Source organism: Theropithecus gelada, chromosome 1 (genome assembly GCF_003255815.1).
Source record: "Theropithecus gelada isolate Dixy chromosome 1, Tgel_1.0, whole genome shotgun sequence".
Classification (NCBI taxonomy): domain Eukaryota; kingdom Metazoa; phylum Chordata; class Mammalia; order Primates; family Cercopithecidae; genus Theropithecus; species Theropithecus gelada.
Genome location: NC_037668.1, coordinates 215,676,409 through 215,698,386, shown reverse-complemented (window position 1 = coordinate 215,698,386; position 21,978 = coordinate 215,676,409). Strand labels below are relative to the sequence as shown.

At 39.5% G+C, this 21,978-nt stretch overlaps 1 protein-coding gene across 2 annotated transcripts in view; it reads right to left on the bottom strand.

Annotated features, from left to right (window-relative positions):
- EXO1 (exonuclease 1) overlaps nucleotides 1-21,978 on the bottom strand; it is a 42,434-nt gene that overhangs the window by 517 nt on the left and 19,939 nt on the right. Inside the window, exons 12-15 of one of the 2 annotated variants that reach the window (XM_025388986.1) lie at nucleotides 19,024-19,270; nucleotides 11,515-12,112; nucleotides 7,118-7,216; nucleotides 3,867-4,060 (exon numbers count right to left, since the gene is read on the bottom strand). In XM_025388986.1, coding sequence (XP_025244771.1) covers nucleotides 3,867-4,060; nucleotides 7,118-7,216; nucleotides 11,515-12,112; nucleotides 19,024-19,270 — 1,138 coding nt within the window. The remainder of the gene's footprint in view (nucleotides 1-3,866; nucleotides 4,061-7,117; nucleotides 7,217-11,514; nucleotides 12,113-19,023; nucleotides 19,271-21,978) is intronic. The other variant, XM_025388994.1, reaches the window with a different exon arrangement.

Sequence of the window (21,978 nt, the reverse complement as noted above, 5' to 3'; positions counted from 1 at the left end):
ATTATGAGAGAAGAAATAGTCTACCTGGACAAAATAGAGGAATATGAAGAGGATAAGACCGTGTACTGTATAATTTCGTTCAATTCATTATATAACACAATCAGCTTCTCCTGTGAGCACTCCCCATACTTTCTGAGTCTCACTTCTTAGTGCCTCTTCTTGCTTTCAAAATCACCATTCAGTGTAGGTGCTGGGCCACCACTCGATATATTAGCTAAGGCAGAATGATTCCAATACTTTAATTCTTTTCTCCTTAGTGCCCTTCTCAAGTATGGTTAAGAACCAATATAAGTGAAGCAGGAACAAATGGTTAAGCCCTGGTGAAGCCCTACCTTTTTTTTTTTTTTTTTCTTTTTTGAGACAGGCTTGCTCTGTCATTCAGGCTAGAGTGCAGTGGCACGATCTTGGCTCACTGCAACCTCCACCTCCCGGGTTCAAGCGATTATCTTGCCTCAGCCCGAGTAGCTGGAACTACAGGCCTGCACCACCATGTCTGGCTGATTTTTGTATTTTTACTACAGATGGGGTTTCACCATGCTGGTCAGGCTAGTCTCAAACTCCTGACCTCAAGTGATCAGCCTGCCTCAGCCTCCCAAAGTGCTGGGATTACAGGCGTGAGCCACCGTGCCCGGCCTAAGCCCTATCTTTTATTCTCCTCTCAGTTGTTTTTTCTTTTTTCTTTTCTGGAAGGAAGCTATCTATAAAAATTAATCCTGTTATGAAGATATTACAGGTAATTCTATCTCCTGTCAACAAAAATTAAACACCAGTAAGTCTTTTTTTCTCAAAGGTATTTAAGAATATGTTGCACCCTTAATTTCTCTCTAGCAACAGTTTTCAAAGCATGTTCCATGACCCCTGGAGAGTCCCAAGATCCTTTCAAAAGGTTTCCAAGATCAAAACTCTTCTTACAATATTCAGACTTTGTTCCTCCTTTCCACTGTGCTGACACTTGTATGGATGTTGCTAAAGCAGAACTGAGTGAAACTGCTGACAACTCGGTGTCAATCAACACGGTGGCATCACACCATACAAGTCATAGCAGCACTGTTTGTATTCTCCACCTCCGTGCACTTGCAGTTAAAGAAAAGTCTCAAAAATGCTCTTGATGGAAGCAGTAAAAATCACTAATTTCATTAAATCTCAACCCTTTGGTATACTTCAAATTTTTTTTTAAAATTTTTTGAGACAGGGTCTCGTTCTGTTGCACTCTGGCTGGAGTGCAGTGCCGCAACCTCCACCTCCTGGGCTCAAGCAATTCTGCCACTTCAGCCTCCTGAGAAGCTGGGACGATAGGCACATGCCACCACACTCGGCTAATTTTTTGGTATGCTTTTTAATATTCTGTGGCAAAATGGAAAGCACAAACAAAACACTTCTATTGTGTATAGAAGTATGATAGTTTATCTCAAGTAAAAGCATGTGACACTAAGGTCATTCAGGACTTCTCTAAAATGAACAAAAAGGGGCCAGGCGTGCTGGCTTATGTCTGTAATCCTAGCACTTTGGGAGGCTCAAGCAGGTGGATCACTTGAGGTCAGGAGTTCGAAACCAGCCTGGCCAACACAGCGAAACCTGATCTCTACAAAAAATAAAAAATTAGCAGGGCATGGTGGCAGGTGCCTGTAATCCCAGTTACTTGGGAGGCTGAGACAGGTGAATCACTTGAACCCAGGAGGTGGAGGCTGCACTGAACTGAGATTGTGCCACTGAACTCCAGCCTGGGTGACAAAGAGAGACTTTGTCTCAAAATAAATAAACAAACAAACAAACAAATAAAATGAACAAAGAGAGTCTGTTACTTTAAAGAAAAATAAATAACAGTATTTGTTGCTAATGATAAAATTCAAGCTTTCATATGAAAATTAAAATTTTGGAAAACATATCTGCCACACAATGGTTTTCCAATGTTAAAGGCTTCGTTGATTGCGACTTTTTTCTTATATTGTATAATAAAATATATCAATATTTGGAAGTACATCTCAATGACCCAATATTTTCCAAATGACCAACTCATGATGTTACATGTAAAGGATGCATTAAAAGTGCACCAGTGTAGGCCAGGCAAAGTGGCTCACACCTGCAATAAAAAATTAAATAATTAACTGGGGGTGGTGGCATACGCCTGTAGTCCCAGCTACTCAGGAGGCTGAGGCAGGAGGACTGCTTGAGCTTAGGAGGTCGAGGGTACAGTGAGCCATGATTGTGCCATTCCACCCTAGGCAACAGAAGAAAGGTACACCAGTGGACTGTAATATAACAGAGTACAAAAAGTCAGTCGATATGGTTTCATATTCTACACTACAACTAACCTTAAGAAACTACAAGTTGTTGAATTTAGACATAACAGCAGAGAAGAAAATTTACCATTATCTAAAAGGGCTATCAAAATATATATTTTCTAACTACAAATGTCTATTTCCTTCATATACTCAACCAAAACACCAAATCATAACAGATCAAATGTAGAAGCAGATATAAGAATCCAGCTGAGTTCTATTAAGCCAGAGAGTAAAGATTTGCAAACTAGACAGTAAAGATTTGCAAAATGAAATGTAAAACCGTGCCACTTTTTTTACCTTTTAGGGGGATTTGGAAAATACAGCTATTTATTTTTTAAATGTACTATCTACATTCATATGTAATAGGCTTATCGTTATTTTAAAATTAATATTTTTAAATGTTCATTTCAATTTCTATGATGGGTAAGTGTTGACAAATATAACCTACATAAACCAAAGTGTTTTGGGGCCTTTAATAATTTTTAAGAGTATAAAGCATTCCTGAAAATAAAACGTTTGAAAACTGCTGTCATATGGTTTAATCCTAGACTTTGCACAATGGAAAATAAGAAACGATTGTCCAGCACTTACTTATTCACAAAGTGTTTCCCACTCATACCACCTCATCTATGACAATATTTCTATTAGGTAAGGTTTAATCCTATCATTCCATATAGTTAAAAAAATCTTTTATTAAACTTAGCACATTTCTTTTATTGAGAATGAGAAAATAGCTATAAGGTAATGCTACTCTGCGGCTAATTTTGTGGTCTAACAGAAGAAAGTATTATGGTTAACAAAAATTTAACTACATAGAGGATGAATTCTTTTAAAGCAGTGCTGGCCACATACACTGCAAATCTGGCAAATTCATCATATAAATCCAATGAGTCTCCCCATTTTAAGATTGATAAATTAGAGAAGTATGATATAGCACTGTACTTCTACCCCTTCTTTAAAAATCTTATTTTCAGCCAGGTGCAGTGGCTCATGCCTGTAATCTCAGCACTTTGGGAGGCCGAGGCGGGCAGATCACCCGAGGTTGGGAGTTCGAGACCAGCCTGACCAACATGGAGAAACCCTGTGTCTACTAAAAATACAAAATTAGCCGGGCATGGTGGCGCATGCCTGTAATCCCAGCTACTTGGGAGGCGGAGGTTGTAGTGAGCGGAGATTGCACCATTGCATTCCAGTCTGGGTAACAAGAGCGAAACTCTGTCTCAAAACAAAATAAAATATAATAAAATAAAATAAAAATTTTTTTCTCTTTACAATCCTGAGAGATAAAAAAAGGAAGGCAAGAGACTTAAGGCCTAGGAAAGCAATTTGCTTAACATCAGAGAGCCCCCGAAACCAGACTGAAAACTGGTTTTTTTTAGTTTGCCGTCTTTTTATGAAAAGAAGGTATAGAAATTGAAATTAAGCATAAAGAATCAGTTAAAGGGAAGAGAGAAAAATAATTATTTTATAGTGAGAGAAACAAAACTTGACTCATACGAAAATTGAAAGAGTTGGGAGAAAGGGATGGAAATTACAGAAAATAACAGTTTATCTTGTTTCAGAATAAGAAACAAGGCAACTCACTTTTTAAATCCAAAGTTTTTCCAGAGCTCATTGAGTTTGATCTGTAATCCCGGCTTGTTCTCGGCATTATGATGCTTTCTCTTCTGGATGCTTGCTGGCTTCTTGCTCAGCCCACTGGCTCTGGCAGGTCCTAGAGGTTTGATCTTGGTTGTAGAAAGAGAGTCTGCAGAACTGGATTTATATAGCCCAGGAACCTGAAGATTAAACACCCATTTTAAGGCCATTTTGTTAAAGCAACTCACTTTAATTTCAAACTATTCTTATTTATTGAGACGGAGTGTCACTCTGTTGCCCAGTCTGGAGTGCAGTGGCGCGATCTCAGCTCACTGCAACCTCCAATTCCCGGGTTCATGCCATTCTTTTGCCTCAGTCTCCTGAGTAGCTGGGACTACAGGCGCCTGCCATCATGCCCAGCTAATTTGTTATATTTTTAGTAGAGACGGGGTTTCCCTGTGTTAGCCAGGATGGTCTTGATCTCCTGACCTCATGATCCACCCGCCTCGGCCTCCCAAAGTGCTGAGATTACAGGCGTGAGCCATTGCGACCGGTCAAACTATTCTTTATACATAAGAACAAAATAACCCATAAGCAATGGTAAAAATGTGCTATTTATAAACGTCTATTACAGAAGTCATCATGAATTATTTTAACAGGTAACAGTAAACCTGGCATAAAATTTAAAAGTTCTCTCTTTTGTAAAGGAACAGAGAACAAAATGAATCTCTCTCACTGCCTCCCTTTCCAGAGGCAATTGCTGCTCCTGGCTTCCTATGCATTCCCAGCTTCCTGTGCATCCAGACTCACACGTGCACACACATACACACACACACACACACACACACAAACTGGCAGCATAATACACGCTGTTGTGCACTTCATTTTTCTCACTTAATGTATCTTGATTCCACTTAATGATGTATCTTAGATATTTTTTTCAGTTCACAGGAAATAGAATTTTATTTGGAATAGGTTGCCTGTTCTTCCATTGTATATATATGCCATAACTTACTTAAACAAACCTCTATTGACATTTAGGCTGTTTCTACTAAGGGTTGATTTTTAGCCTGTGGATAGAATGGAGACAATGAAGTTTTGTTATTGCTTCTCAGGATAGTAAGAATGAGGTACATTAAAAAAGGTTTATAATATGAATCTGGCAGTGTGTGTATAAAGAATGGAAAAGTTAAAGTTTCACACAGTAAAGATGAAATCCTTAAATATGTGTTGGTGATGGGGAGAAAAAAAGAAGACAAAGAAACGTTAGAATTTGGAGAGGTATCAATGTTTGGTTGTTTTTCTCTAACTGCTGTAGAAGGATCAAACTGACAATTATGAAGGAAAAGGACAACCTTAGGATTTTGAAACTAAGTGGCAGATAATATAATTTTATTTAATAGATAAAAAACATTCTGAGAAGAAATAGAGGGAAAAGGCACGAGTTTGATTTTAGGTATTAAAGACGGGTATCAGGGAAAGCTCAGCTGGAGGGTCACCAAAACAGAAGTGGTAGTTAAATCCCTGACAAGGCAAATCTCTGAGAATAATAATAATAATATGATGCTTTACTATCTAGACATAACTCCTTTTGGAAAAGTATTTTCTACATCTCCAGTCATATCTATCATTGTAAATTATTCTGCATGTATCTTTCCAGACTTCTTAATGTGATACTACAAACATGCAAATGTGCACATGAATATTTTAAAGTATTTAAACAAAACACCACTATACATATTATTAACATATTTTTCCTTTTCAATAATAATGTCTTTTCAAGTTAGTAGATATGACTGCAAAAGCCTTCTTGCTCAAAAATTTAAAAAATAATCTCATATTTACATATTTTATATTTGTATCTTTAATGTATTGGAATTTGCTATGGACTGAACGTTGTGTGCCCCCCACATTCATGTTGAAGTCCTAACCCTTTAAATCCTAATGTGATGGTGGGATTTTTGAGAGGTGATTAGATCATGAGAGTGGAGCCCTCAGGAATGAGATTAGTGCCCTTACAAGAAGAGGTACAAAAGAGATGTTCTCTCCCTCTACCATGTAAGGACACAGCAAGAAGGCATCTGTCTGCAAACCAGGAAGTGGGCTCTCACCAGACACCAAATCTGCTGGTGCCTAGACCTGGGACTTCCCAGCCTTTAGAATTGTGAGAAATAAATATTTATCATTTAAGCAAATCCAGTTTCTGGTATTCTGTTATAGCAACCCATATTGACTATGGTAGAATTGATATTTATATTGTGTGAGACGGACATCTTCTTTCAAATGGATAAGCAGGGCCTGTATTACAATTTTAAAAAGTTTTTATGGTACTAGAAACATAATATATGCTCATGGTAGAAAAATACAAGAAAAAGAACAGAAAAAAGTTCACCTATATTTCTATCACTAAGAGCTAAAACCAAAGATTATTTAATAATTCACTCCCTTATTGTTATTTAGATTATTTCCAATTTTTCACTATTATAACCAATGCAGTATTAAGTATTCTTGTATTTAAATTCTCAATGTTTCCTTAGGCTAAAGTTCTAGAATGCACTTACTGGTTTGAATTATTTGAACTCTTTCAAATTTTTTTCTAGAAATGGCAGACCAATACTTACCTTTTAAAATATGTGATTCTATACTCTCATAAAAAATGAGTATAATTAAAAACATTTTTTGGAAATATGAAGAGGCAAGAAACAATTTTATTATTTTAATTTGCACTATTTGGTTACTAATGAGGTTAAACATATGGTTAAACAAATGAGGTTAAACATATATTAATCAACCATTGGTACTTTNACGCCTTGGGACTACGTATCAATGCTAAATCACACACGCCTTGGGACCAGTAACACCACTCCATGGAATGAATCCTTACAGACTAATCAAGAACATGTCCTCAAATATTTATCCACAAGATCTTGGTTGCAGTATTATTTGCTAGAGCAAAACAATTTAGGGTAAATGACAAAAATAAGAGGATTGGCCAAACCCATACAACTGCATATTATAAAGTCATCACATTAATGACTAAAAGTACATGGAAAATGATCTTTCATACACACTGCAAGAGAAAATAAGTTTCACAGCTTAAACACCTACAGTCAAGCATGAAGTTTTAAAGCAGACATTTTTATATAAATGAGAGACTACAGGTATTTCCATTTTTAATTCTGCTTGTATTTCTCATTTTCTAGTTGTAAGCATACACTGCTTCTGAAATTAAAAAAAAAATTAAATAAATGTTTTACCTTGTTCCTTAGAGGTGTGTCTTTTGAGAAATGAGATAAACGTAGCTTGAAGGTCTGGTCACTTTGACTGTCAAGTAACTTAGTATTGCAATCAGATTCCTTGAGTCCCCAGATGAAAAAATAAAATAAAATAATATTTTTACTATAGAATTTTTATGACAACAAACCAATATTCAACAAAATGGAAAATAAATAAGACCATGGGAGAGAATCAATAAAAGAAAACGAATCTAATATGGAAAGGATGATGTCTGCCAATTTCATGGAAGAAGCTAGCAAGATGTTTCAGCTGGAGAGGTCAATTACATAAAATATCTACTTAAAATTAAAGTCTTTTATGAACTGTTAGAAGAGGATGTAAAAATGCTGAGTCAGATAAAACACGAGTCTGCTACTGTAAAAATGTTGAGTTACACATGTGTGGTTAACAGTTTTCATCTTACTAGCTAAAATAAGTTGAACAGGTGCAGCTCCATCCCTTCTTTTAATCAAGTAACATGTTTAACTTTAAAGAGAAAAAAAAGGTATCCGCTTTCAAGTGGAGTAGTATTGTATTCGATGCACTTCACCTTTACCGACGACTTTCAGACCTACCCTCTGCCCCCAATTTTCTATCAGATAAGACTTTTCTATAGATGGAGAGTTCTCTTATAATCTGCATTCCCATGAAAGTCAAATAAAAGAGGACAATGAGACCAGGTGTGGAGGCTCATGCCTGTAATCCCAGTACTTTGGGAGGCCAATGCCCAGTACTTTGGGCAGACCACTTGAGGTCAGGAGTTCGAGACCAGTCTGGCCAACATGGTGAAAACTCGTCTCTACTAAAAATACAAAAATTAGCCGGGCGTGGTGGCACATGCCTGTTATCTCAGCTACTTGGGAGGCTGAGGTGGGGAAAATCGCTTGAACGCGCGAGGTGGAGGTTGCAGTGAGCCAAGATTGTACTTCTGCAATCCAGCCTACGCAACAGAACAGACTCAAACAAACAAACAAACAAAAAACCACACAAAAAAAAGGGCAATAAAAAACCGAATAGTGAAAAGCACCCCATTAACTTGTGTTATACCTTACAGAAACCCTAACATTCCTTGCTCATAGCTAACATTATTGTGACTCTGGGCTAAATCATTTCCTGAAGATCACAAGGAAGGTCCTAAGATGACTTCAACCTCAAATATGGTCAAGGAACTCAACACAGAATCTATGAGTGTTGCTTTTCACAGTGAACTACCAACAGAAGGCTCTAATATTGGAGCATTTTCTTCTGAACTATAGGATAAAAACTGATATTCAAAATGATGCCCCAAGGGCATCACAGCTTTCTGAAACATTTCTGAATCAAAGAAAGATTATATCATTTTACGTTAACTGTCAGCATCAAATTCTTTGAGAATTAACTATTTATTCTAGTAAGAGTTTACTACATCTGACAGCAAAAGAGATGACTTAATGAATGATTCCTAGTTTTGTTTAGTTTCTTAACTTTCGGGGGGGCGTGGCTAGGGGAGGAGGATTCATATTTCTGTAACCATTAGTGTATTAAAAAAGGTTAGCCCGGAAGACAAAATGAGGAATTCTATTAATATGACCAGCCTACAGTGGGAGCCGATAAGGCTTCCCAGGAAAACCTGGCTAAACGCTTCCAAAGTAAATGAAATAGTAAGATGCATGCTGGAAATATAAAAAAGACAACCCCAAAGGAACTCAGCAGACTTAATATCCTCACAAATTAACAGTGATGTTTTTATGAAAGATGTTCAAGACAGCCAATGCTGTGGTACCCAAGTGGCAGTAAGAGAAGATGCAGGGCGAAGTAGAAATGACAAAGACGAGATAAAGATGGAGGTTCATAGTAAAAGAAACACTCTTCTAGTCCAGTACGCACAGTACTCAGGATGGACCAGCCGAAGGCAAAGTGAAAGAAAGGGAAAAGAAAAGCGGAAGCCTCCGAGGCGGCCAAGGGTATGGCTCGGCAGCCTCTGAAAAACGTAAGAAGGGGTCGGGCGCGGTGGCTCAAGCCTGTAATCCCAGCACTTTGGGAGGCCGAGACGGGCGGATCACGAGGTCAGGAGGTTGAGACCATCCTAGCCTACACGGTGAAACCCCGTCTCTACTAAAAAATACAAAAAACTAGCCGGGCGAGGTGGCGGCGCCTGCAGTCCCAGCTACTCGGGAGGCTGAGGCAGGAGAATGGCGTGAACCCGGGAGGCGGAGCTTGCAGTGAGCGGAGATCCGGCCACTGCACTCCAGCCCGGGCAACAGAGCGAGACTCCGTCTCAAACAACAACAACAACAACAACAACAACAACAACAACAAAAAAAAACAACGTAAGAAGGGCCGAGTGAGGTGGCTCATGTCTGTAGTCCCAGCATTTTGGGAGGCTGAGGTGGGGGTGGATCACCTGAGGTCAGGAGTTCGAGACCAGCCTGACCAATATGGTGAAACCCCATCTCTACCAAAAAAACAAAAATTAGCCAGGCATGGTGGTGTACACCTGTAATCCCAAATATTCAGGAGGCTGAGACAGGAGAATCACTCGAACCCAGGAGGCGGAGGTTGCAGTAAGCCGAGACTGTGCCACTGCACTCCAGCCTGGGCGACACAGTGAGACTCTGTCGCAAAACAACAACAACAACAACAAAAAACATAAGAAGGAAGTCTCTGAGCCTACTCTGGCTCAGGAGGCTGCCCGATTTTGGGGAAAAAAAAATGTAAAAAAAGGCACAGGGGACAGCTTTGGGGTTCAAATATATGAATACATTTCAGCTTTCTCCAAACGAAAACAACTTATTTAGACATTTTAATTTGGCTTTTTTCTTCAATTTCAGTCCAGTATATCTCTAGTTTCCTTTGGGAACTTGAATAAAATATTTTCTTCTTTAATAAATAAAAGCTACACTGATTTCTTAGATGCTGTTCAATATTTGGAATTATCAGGTATCAAAATTTTGTCAAATATTACCATGGCTATAATTGTTCCTACAACTTGGTCGGTTATTATAGTTCATAAAGATAAAGAAGGAATGTTATATTGGTTAATTTGAGATAACTCAGGTTTAAAAAAAGCTACTGCCAACATGTCATTTAAAAATATATCACTGGATCTTATAAGCAGTACAGTCACGTACTGCGTAACCATGTTTCATTCAACAGCAGACCATGTATTCGGTGGTCTGCATATTTGGATTGCATATTCAGTATTTTCACTATAACTTTCTATGTGTGACACACAAATACTTACCATTGTGTTATAGTTGCCTACAATGTTCAGTTCAGTAACGTGCTGTACAGGTTGTAGCCTCAGAGCAATAAGGCTTTAGCATCTAGCCTAGGTGTGTAGTAGGCTAGACCATCTAGGTTTGTGTACGTTCACTCTATGATGTTTGTACAACGACCAAATCAGATCACCTAACAATGCATGTCTCAGAACATATAGTTAAGTAACACACGACTGTACTTATTTGGAGTTTTATGTCAGAATACAAGATACATTATATATTACTAGAAGAAAAAACTGGTTAGGATGCTTTTATTAATTTAAAACAGAATTACAACATCACTTGTATTACTGTTTTGTCTTGTCATAAGGTGTTTAGCAGGAATAAGAAGAGTAAATGAAAATACATTTCTGAAGTACTAAAACTTAAGATGGATACCATTGCATTAACAGGGCCACTTCCTTATAAGGTCTCTCTCTCTTTTTTTTCTTTTTCTTTTTCTTTTTTTTTTTTTGAGACAGTCTGGCTCTGTCCCCCAGGCTGGAGTGCAGTGGCTCAATCTCGGCTCACTGCAACCTCCACATCCCAGGTTCAAGCGATTATCCTGCCTCAGCCTCCCGAATAGCTGGGATCACAGGCGCCCATCACCATGCCTGCCTAATATTTTTGTATTTTCAGTAGAGACAGGGTTTCACCATGCTGGCCAGGCTGGTCTCAAACTCCTGACCTCAAGTGATCCACTCACCCCGGCCTCCCAAAGTGCTGGGATTACAGGCATGAGCCATCGCACTTGGCCCCTTATACGGTCTTAAATGTTATCTGAATTCAAGAGCATATTAAGGATTTGAACAATAAACTGATAATAATTTTTCATTTCACAGATTATCACTCTGCCTAGGTTTGAACTGTGGCACACCTTGAGATACCCACCAGTGGAACACACAGTGATTCAGGAAATACAGAGTTAATTTACATGTATTAGAGTTTAAAATGTGAAAGATACAGAGAAGTCCTTCACATGCATAAAATGTGAACTTTCTGCGCAGTAGAATTTAGAATGAAAAAAATTAATATAGCTCGTCATTTATGTGCAGGAAAAATTTCCTCAATGATTTGAGTAACAATCTATTTTTTCTTACATGTAAATTTGAAAAGGAAGCCTTCAGGATTTGACTTACCTCTGAATCGGAGTCTTTACTGGAGCACTGAGAAAGCTCGGATGCATTTGAACTCTGCAGGGAGAATTCTCCACTTTCCTGGGACTGTGAAGAACACGCCCCTTCTCGTAAGGGATGAGCCTCATCATCACTGGACTCCTCGCTCTTTAACTGAGACACGTCAGACATACTAATCTCAGGCAGAGAGGTGGGGGAATTGCTTTTTCTTCGGAATTGCTGCAATGCTGTGCTTGGAGAGGGGCTTGGCGTTCTTGAAAAATCTCCAAGACCTCCAGTCCAACTAAAACAACTTCTTAGCGTTCCCAAAGTGGGTGGTGAAATGGTCCTTGTGAATTTGCTGCTCTTAAAAGAGTGAGACTCTTCATCTGTAAACACTGTTGCCTTGTCTGGACTATGATCACTTGGAATATGATTATTCGGCATGTCATCACTTGAAGTATGTGCTACGTTTGTGTCAACCAGCCTCTTGCCTTCTTGGTCTCCATACTCTGATTCATGCAGATTGTTCTCTTTATCTGTGACAGAAGTTTCATCCAGAGGCTGGCTGCTCACTTTGTTTGATTCACAGTCAATAGAATCTGGAGAACTGCAAAAAAACCTAACCGGAAAAAAGGAATAGAAACAATAAGTATAAGTATTTTAGAGTTTTCTCAAGGGGTGTCAAGATTCAAAATGGAATAATTAGTTGCTTTTTGAAAAAAGTCTCATAAATACATAATTTCATAAAGGCATACAAAATCTTAAATTTTAGTCAAAATTCAAATTTTGATTATGCCAACATTCACACATTTAGAATTCTATTTATGCAATGAATTTTGAGACAGGACTTTCTTCTTTTTTGAGATGGAGTCTCTCTCTGTCGCCAGGCTGGAGTGCAGTGGCACGATCTCGGCTCATTGCAACCTCCGCCTCCCGGGCTCCAGTGATTCTCCTGCCTCAGCCTCCTGAGTAGCTGGGATTACAGGCTCGTGCCACCACGCCGGCTAATTTTGCATTTTAGTAGAGACGGGTTTCTCCACGTTGGTCAGGCTGGTCTCAAACTCCCAATCTCAGGTGATCCGCCCACCTCGGCCTCCAAAGTGTTTGGATTACAGGCGTAAGCCACAGCGCCCGGTCTAGAGAGGACTTTCTAAAAGCAGTCTTCTATATACACATGTACCTGGAACTTCTGTACTTTATTTATGCCTAATCATCATATAGGTGTTCTTTCCCTAAACTTATGGACTCTCAAATAGAAGATAAACTCTTTGAGGGCAGGTACTTCCCACGTCTTTGTATCTTCCACAGTACCTAGGATGGGGCTAAAAGATGGTCAAACATATGAACAGATGTTGAAATATGCAACCAAAAGGACAATTTACAACTATTCTCTCATATTTTGTAGGAAGCAAAATTAAAGAAATTAGCTATTTACCCTTCACCTTAGCTTTGCTCCTAGCATTATACCATCTGGGAACTTGTAATAGTATACTAATCTACCAGCATGTTATATACCCTATACACTTCTACACTCTTTTAAATATACAGGTTAAGACTTTCTTTCAAACCAATCATTAAAATCCATATTACTAAAGAGGTATCACTATTTAGTATAGCAGCTTAAAAAAAAAATTCCAGTAAAAATGAAAGATCAGTATTATTGAGGAGGCAAGGAGTTTTTAGGTTTAAAAAAAAATCCTAGTGTACATGATCAGATAAAACATAAAACTTAAAGAGAATTTACCTCCTTAGTAAGCATTAGTTCAAATCCAAGATAATGAACAGAATATTTACTAAATGCTAGAGAGTAAAAATCCTTTCTATCCTTTCACCAAATCCCTAGATTAGTTGTATGGGGAGGGGGCAGGAAGCAGCACATGGAAGCAAAGCTCTTACTAGGCTTTTCAGTAAGCAGGAAGCATGAGCTCCCAGATACGACTGCAAATTCATTTTTAAACCAACCGTAATTCCTGTGATGCCCAACTATTCTTCCACATATCATTTCACAGGTAAAGAGAAGTGATAGTGACAACGCCAGGGTTATAAAATTAATTGGCTAGCAACAAACAGAATTAAAACTCAGAACCTTCCTCCCAACTGGCCTATACTGTTTCTTAATTGACTTGTATTTCCAGATCTCGAAAGATAAAACTGGCATGTTTCTGTGATAACTACCTACAAAATAAAAATAATTAAGACTTAAAACAGGCTTCCCAAATGCAGGCAAATTGGTGACAACGTTTTACATGTTTGATATCTCCTTTTACTTGCATTCCATTAAAAAGAGAGGAGTGGTAATGCTTGCACATATGTTAATGACTAGGCATTATGCCAGGTGCTTGATACGCAGAGTTTCTATTTACCTTCACAACAGACTTATGTGTATAATCATCCATTTTTTATGAAGAAATAGGCTCAGGGAGGTGAACAGTGTGTGAAAGATGACTCAACTAAAAAGATGAGAGTGAGAATTCAAATCCAGGCCTATTGGATTGTATGCTGCTTCCAATCCATTATATCAGCTGTGACTAGGAATTTTCCTACCACCAGTACTAATATACAACCTTGAGAACGCTTAACCTCTCAGAGCCTCAGTCTCTTAACCCCAAATAGTGAAGATAGCATCAATCCTATGTATCTCATAATATTTTTGTGAGAAATAGAAAAACACGTAAAATTACTTTGAAAATTAACTTTGAAAACTAATTTAATAATATCCAGTTAATTAAAAAAAATTTTTTTTTGAGATGGAGTCTCGCTCTGTTACCCAGGCTGGAGTGCAGGGGTGCGATCTCAACTCTCTGCAACCTCCTCCTTCTGGGTTCAAGCAATTCTCCTGCCTCAGCCCCCAGAGAAACTGGGATTACAGGCGCCTACCACTACGCCCAGCTAATTTTTGTATACTTAGTAGAGATGGGGTTTCACTATGTTGGCCAGGCTGGTCTCAAACTCCTGACCTCAGGTGATCTATCCTCCTTGTCCTCCCAAAGTGCTGAGATTAGAGGCGTGAGCCTAGTCCTATCTAGTCATTATTAAATGTTGCTATATAACATAAGCCATAAAATGATACATCAAAGACTGACTTACTCCTGATAATTATTTCTCACAGAAAGCTGATAGAGAAAAAAATTATTTCTCTAGGTATTTCTTCACGTACCCTCTGAACAAGTTGCTAGTGAAACATCTAAACTACATAAAGCAGCCATGTACAGTCTCAAACTAGAAGATTTCCTTAAGTTTCTACAATGAGTAAATAGGCAAGCCCTGTAGAGACACATTCTCATTTGTTGTCTCCAAAGAAGAGCTCAACGTGAAGCAGCAGCACAGGGAAACTCTACTCTCACCCCAGCGGAAAAGCAAAACCAAGCTAGAAAAATTGTTCCAAGTGAGAGAAGTCAACTTTCTAGAACTTTTTAATTAGTGTGTGTGTGTTTTTTTTTTTCTTTTGAGACGAAGTCTCGCTCTGTCACCCAGGCTGGAGTGCAGTGGTGTGATTTTGGCTCACTGCGACCTCTGCCGCCCGGGTTCAAGCAATTCTCCTGCCTCAGCCTCCCAAATAGCTGGAATTACAGGCGCCCGCCACCACGCCTGGCTAATTTTTTGTATTTTTAGTAGAGACGAAGTTTTACCATGTTAGCCAGGATGGTCTCGATCTCCTGACCTCATGATCCGCCCACCTCGGCCTCCCAAAGTGCTGGGATTACAGGTGTGAGCCACCGTGGCCAGCCCAATCAGTGCATATTATCTAGAACACTGTTCCATTTTTGTGGCCAATTTTTCATTCCACTGTTAACAAGCATCTTTAATGAGGGTGAGTAGCAAAAGTAGAATCAAAACTATTATTTAATCATATTGTATTGCAACTGTTTCCTTGAGAAGACTCCATGGGAGAAGGGTTTGAAACATCACCTGAGGTGAGACTAAGAAACTACCAGTGGTTCATTCCTTCATGCTCATCTCCCATCATCATGGTTAGACAAAGCTGACTGCTGCCTGATTTATTAAACTTGAAAAACAGGGCAGGGTGTGGTGACTCACACCTGTAATCCCAGCACTTTGCGAGGCCAAGGTGTGTGGACCACTTGAGGTCAGGAGTTCAAGATCAGCCTGGCCAAAATGGTGAAACCCTGTTTCTTCTAAAAACATAAAAATTGGCTAGGCGTGGTGGCGGGTGCCTGTAGTCCCAGCTACTCGGGAGGCTGAGGCAGGAGAATTGCTTGAACCTGGGAGGTGGAGGTTGCAGTGAACCAAGATGGCGCCACTGTACTCCAGCCTGAGCGACAAGAGTGGAATTTCGTCTCAAATAAAAATAAAAATAAAAATAAAAAATAAACTTGAAAAACAAAGACTATTCATTCAAAGTCTTCTAGTGGAATACAGCAGCCAGTAACTTTTCTCTCTTCGTGTTACTCTATGATGCCTAGATCACTTCTGACACTTACATTTCCTTTTTCATGTTGTGGCACCACCATCTAAAGTCAACATAATAAGAGTTACTTACTGTATGTTTATCATCTACCTGTAAGGCAATGCCTTAGGTGCACTGCTAATAGTAACTCATTTACTCCTCTCATTGGTCCTAAGGCTGTCATAATTGTTAGCCCCCATTTTTAAAAGGAGAAAACTAGGCCGGGCGCGGTGGCTCAAGCCTGTAATCCCAGCACTTTGGGAGGCCGAGACGGGCGGATCACGAGGTCAGGAGATCGAGACTATCCTGGCTAACACGGTGAAACCCCGTCTCTACTAAAAATACAAAAAAACTAGCCGGGCGAGGTGGCGGGCGCCTGTAGTCCCAGCTACTCGGGAGGCTGAGGCAGGAGAATGGCGTGAACCCGGGAGGTGGAGCTTGCAGTGAGCCGAGATCGCCCCACTGCACTCCAGCCTGGGCGACAGAGCGAGACTCCGTCTCAAAAAAAAAAAAAAAAAAAAAAAAAAAAAAAAAAAAAAAGGGAGAAAACTGAAGTGCCCAGAAGTTAACTTGTCAAGTCACACATCTCATAATGAACACAAAGGATTCAAATCCAGGGAGCCTGACTCCAGGTTCTAAATTCCTAACCCACAAATGAAACTGACTCTTCACAATCTCATTGCTCCCAGGGACTACAGCAACAGTCCACCTGATCCTTGTGCCCCACCTGTGGCCCTCTTGAACCCACTCTTCACGGGCACTCAGAATGGTTGACCTAAAACAGAGATCAAATCATACACCACCTCCCCTGACTAAAACCCTCTCAAAGTTTCTTTTCTTTTCTTTTCTTTTTTTCTGGAGACAGAGTCTTGCTCTGTCTCACCCAGGCCGGACTGCAGTGGCGTGATGGTTCACTGCAACCTCCTCCCGGGTTCAAGCAATTCTCGTGTCTCAGCCTCCCACGTAGCTGGGACTACAGGTGCACACCACCACGTCCAGCTAATTTTTGTACTTTTAGTAAGGACAGGGTTTCACCATTTTGTCAGGCTAGTCTCAAACTCCACCCACCTCAGCCTCCCAAAGTGCTGGGATTATAGGCGTGAGCCACCGTGCCCAGCGACCCTCTCAATGTTTCAATCGCCTCTAAAGAAGACTAAAAGTTCCCACATTGGCATACAAGCCTTCAGTGAATGGTCTCCTGCCTATTTCTGCCCCCCTCACCACCCACCTTTCCCCAGTTTGAATTCTGGCAGAGGTCATCACAGCACTGATGGACAGCAAGGAGTTGTCCTGGGTCCCATGCTGCTCCCCATCTTTACACCTTTCCTCAAGCCGTCTGACTCTACTGGGAAGGCACTTGGCGCTGGTCTTTGCCTGCTTCACCTGTCATTTAAACCCAGGCAGGGGCCGGGCGCGGTGGCTCAAGCCTGTAATCCCAGCACTTTGGGAGGCCGAGGCGGGTGGATCACAAGGTCAGGAGATCGAGACTATCCTGGCTAACATGGTGAAACCCCGTCTCTACTAAAAATACAAAAAAAACCTAGCCGGGCGCGGTAGCGGGCGCCTGTAGTCCCAGCTACTCGGGAGGCTGAGGCGGGAGAATGGCGTGAACCCGGGGGGCGGAGCTTGCAGTGAGCCGAGCTCGCGCCACTGCACTCCAGCCTGGGAGGCACAGTGAGACTCCGTCTCAAAAAAAAAAACAAAAAAAAAACAAACAAAAAATAAACCCAGGCAGGGACACCCAACACTCATCCCTTCCCTCTCACCCTTTCCAACCGCTGCCCCAGCATTAGATGCCCCTTGAATGCCCTCAAAACACTGTATTCATGCCTTTATCTCTGTACTCACCATACTATATGGAAAGATTTTTGTTTATGTATTTATTTTTCCAACTGAACTACAAGCTTCTGGAAAACAAAAACTGTCTTTCTCATTTGTGAACTATAGCACCTGGCATGGTATCAGGTTCTCAATTAATATTACAGCTCCAGTCATCTACATTAGAATATATTTCTGAAAATACTTTGCAAAATTGTATTAAGCCCTCAAAGAAACAAAAAAAGTAGAAAAAAAAGGGGGGGGGAAGGGAACTCCGCAAAAAACAGAATGTCTGTAATGCAAAATTAATAATAGGGGCTACAATCCTCTTTTATTCTGATTCTGTACAGAGAGATTACAAAAGTACTAGAAGTTAAAGGGGTTTATGTCAGAACTAAGACAATACATGATAAAGCTGTAATCAGATTAAGGCAGGTTCTATACCTGCTTCCCTCTAGACTCAATGCTTATTCAAGGCTCATCATCACTGGTCACTAGAGAAATGCAAATCAAAACCATAACGAGATACCATCTCACGCCAGTTACAATGGGAATCATTAAAAAGTCAGGAAACAACAGATGCTGGAGAGGATGTGGAGAAATAGGAATGCTTTTACACTGATGGTGGGAGTGTACACTATTAGTTCAACCATTGTGGAAGACAGTGTGGCAACTCCTCAAGGATCTAGAACTAGAAATATCATTTGACCCAGCAATCCCATTAGTGGGCATATACCCAAAGGATTATAAATCATTCTACTATAAAGACACATGCACACATATGTTTATTGCATCACTATTTACAATAGCAAAGACTTGGAACCAACCCAAATGCCCATCAGTGATAGACTGGATACAGAAAATGTGGCACATATACACCATGGAATATATGCAGTCATAAAAAAGGATGAGTTCATGTCCTTTGCAGGGACGTGGATGAAGCTGGAAACCATCATTCTCAGCAAACTAACACATGAACAGAAAACCAAACACTGCATGTTCTCATTTATAACTGGGAGTTGAACAATGAGAACACATGGACACAGGGAGGGGAACATCACACACCCTGGCCTGTCGGGGGATGGAGGGCTAGGGGAGGGATAACATTGGGAGAAATACCTAATGTAGGTGATGAGTTGATGGGTGCACCATGGCATGTGTATACCCATGCAACAAAACTGCACGTTCTGCACATGTACCCCAGAACTTAACGTATAATAAATTAATTTTTAAAAAAGACAAAATAAATACCAACAGAATACATAATACAACAGACAATCAACATTCTGGAGATATAACTATACCTGCTTCTGGTCCCTGGAACCACAACTGCACCACTTTCTTCATTTTTCCTTTGTAAAAATGTGGCGAATTTATTTCTCGTCCTAGGTGGAGTGCTTACGCTCTTTGTGTTAGTAGGTCCATTTACCAGATCAGGCACAAACACTTCAGAAGAACTCAATGATTTATTGCCTTCATAGCTATTTCTCTTGGTCTTCTTTGTAAATGAAGGAGAATACTGACTCAACAGGTCATCTTCTGACAACTCTTCTAAATAAAAACAAAATTATCTGTAAATCTTTGTTAAGAGATTTGGCCTTAACTTCAGTCTACATCACATTGTCCTAAAAATAAGGACTTATTTTTTTAAAAAAAAACCATGCCTCATAAAAGAAAACATAAGGATAAGGATGATTCAAAAAAATTCCCTTAGCTCTGTTTTATAATTTCACACATTAGTTTAATATCAGCTGTTTATACGATTTCATGTTAAAATTACCCAAATCAAAATTTCAGAGCATAATCAATCCTGTGTGGCGATGTATTCATTATACTAAGGGTCTAATTTTGAATATAAAAAATTCTCCAGGAAAATTTATATGTAAATATATGGTTAATGATCAATTGTTAAAATGTTCCAATAAAACCAGCAGCTATTGATACATATGGTTTATGTGTTCTGGGTTTTGATGTACATTGTGACTGTCAAATAGTCCTAGGTAATTTGTGCTGCAGCTCTGATCCTCATTACTTCACTATGAGGCCCAAGAAGATTGCTGTGTGTCAAATATATTCTGTGGTACTAAAATAAATCATAAGACTAATAACAAAAGTTTAAAGTCTGAGATAGGTAAGTACATAGAGTCAGCACTAAGGTTCTTTGAATCACTTTGACTGATTCTGAGTCTGTACAGCTTCTTCTCCACAGAGGTGTAAGTGTACACTACCGTAAGCTTTGTGAAGTTGATAAGATAGGTTGGGGCTACCAAAATACCAGAAACAAGATGTCTCATATTTTTAAGGCACAGATTTTTGAAAAGCTGTATCAGCAAATTAGATGTTGATTCCTGGCAAAAGTGAAATCTGTTTATTATGCAGGGAATTGTGAGTCCTTGCAGAAGAAGAAAAACAAGTGTTCCAGGCTCCCCAACAAGGCTTTCAGAAGCCACACCAGATTAACCTCATTTTTTTTTCTCAATAAGGTTATTAGCATAGCTGTTTGGGGACTCCGTAAGTTAAGCATGTCTTGAATTTGGCAAGACACTTGAGTGTCTCTCGCATCATCCTAGCAGATGATGCAAAGCGCTATCTACTGTATATTAGTTATGGGGATTTGCAGCAAGTTGCGCAGGCCTAGAAGACTACTACTGGCAACTGTCAGTCAAAAGGAAGTCTGTCTCACATGCTCCAGATTTCTGTACTTGCTCTGATTCAGTTAAACATTATAAAAGCAGACATACTGCAACCAAAACTTTTAGACTCATCAATTTCCAGATGACATAGATAATACCCATTTGTTAGAAAATACAAAGATTCAAACAAAAAAAATCAACAGGCAGAACAATGAACTAAAATGAATTAAGATTATTGTAAGAGGAATGAGTTAACCCACATTTAAGTTTAAAATGTAACTAGACCTGGCTTAACAGCAACTGGCAAATATCAATTATCAACTCAGCAAATTCCAGTAAAATGCCAGATTGCAAGAATGTGAATGCAATCTTAGTTTGCAATAATACAAGCACAGGACTGAAATAGTGCCACAATTCTAAATATTTATTCTGTGGTAAGCAGACCACATTTCAATAATCATACTCACTTTAACAATTATGCTATTATTAAAAACCTGTATTATATCCAGAGCACAACCTGAATGTCCAAGGAACATAATAGCCTGGAAGAGAAATTTAGGAGGGTCACAATGGCTATCTTTAAATCATCTGAGGGGCTGGTACATAAAATAGGAATTAAACTTGCTCTAGTTCTTTTGTTTTGTTTTTGTGTTTGTGAGTGTAGAAAGGGGATAAAACCTATTGATAAGTTGTAGTTACAAAAAAGCAGACTTAGTCTGACATAAAGAACTTGTAAACTTGCTGATAGTGAGCTATCTACATAAAATGGACAGCATATCTTGATCATAGCAGAAGAAAATGAAAGAACATGTACAGGCCAGGTGCAGTGGCTCACACCCGCATTCCCAGCACTTTGGGAGGCCGAGGCAGGTGGATCATGATGTCAGGAGTTCAAGACCAGCCTGGCCAACATGGTGAAACCCCATCTCTACTAAAAATACAAAAATTAGCCAGGTGTGGTGGTGGACACTTGTATCCTGGCTACTCGGGAGGCTGAGGTAGAGAATTCCTTGAGCCCAGGAGGTGGAGGCTGCAGTGAGCTGAGAACACGCCACTGCACTCCAGCCTGGGTGACACAGGCCACACTCTGTTGAAAGAAGGGAGGAAGGAAGGAAGGAAGGGAGGGAGGGAGGGAGGGAGGGAGGAAGGAAGGAAGGAAGGAAGGAAAGAACATGTATGTACAGTGTACTTCTTCTATAACAAGTATATATTATCTTATATAACATACACAAAAACCTTTTATTTCATATGAAGAAACAAAGGTTCAGAGATAATTATCATGAAAATCATTTAGGTTCATAAGGAATCAGGATATTTCAGCTGAATATGTATAATCTATATTTAAATTTGAAAAATAAAAGCATGAATTAAAATCTGCAAGTCTTTATTTTAATTGTTGCTATTTCCTTCACTGATGTAGATGTCTGAGGGAAGGAAGTTAAGAGAGAAGGAAGCAATTATAATCATTGTTTCCATGTTAAACATCCTCTGTGGCGAAAATATTCCCAGGTTTCCCCAATACCTAGTATATTACTCTCAGCACTTCTGTTCAATATTGTACTAGAGATTCTAGTTTCCTTTCCCCATTTAATTGCCTTGGCACATCTGTTCAAAATCAGCTGACCA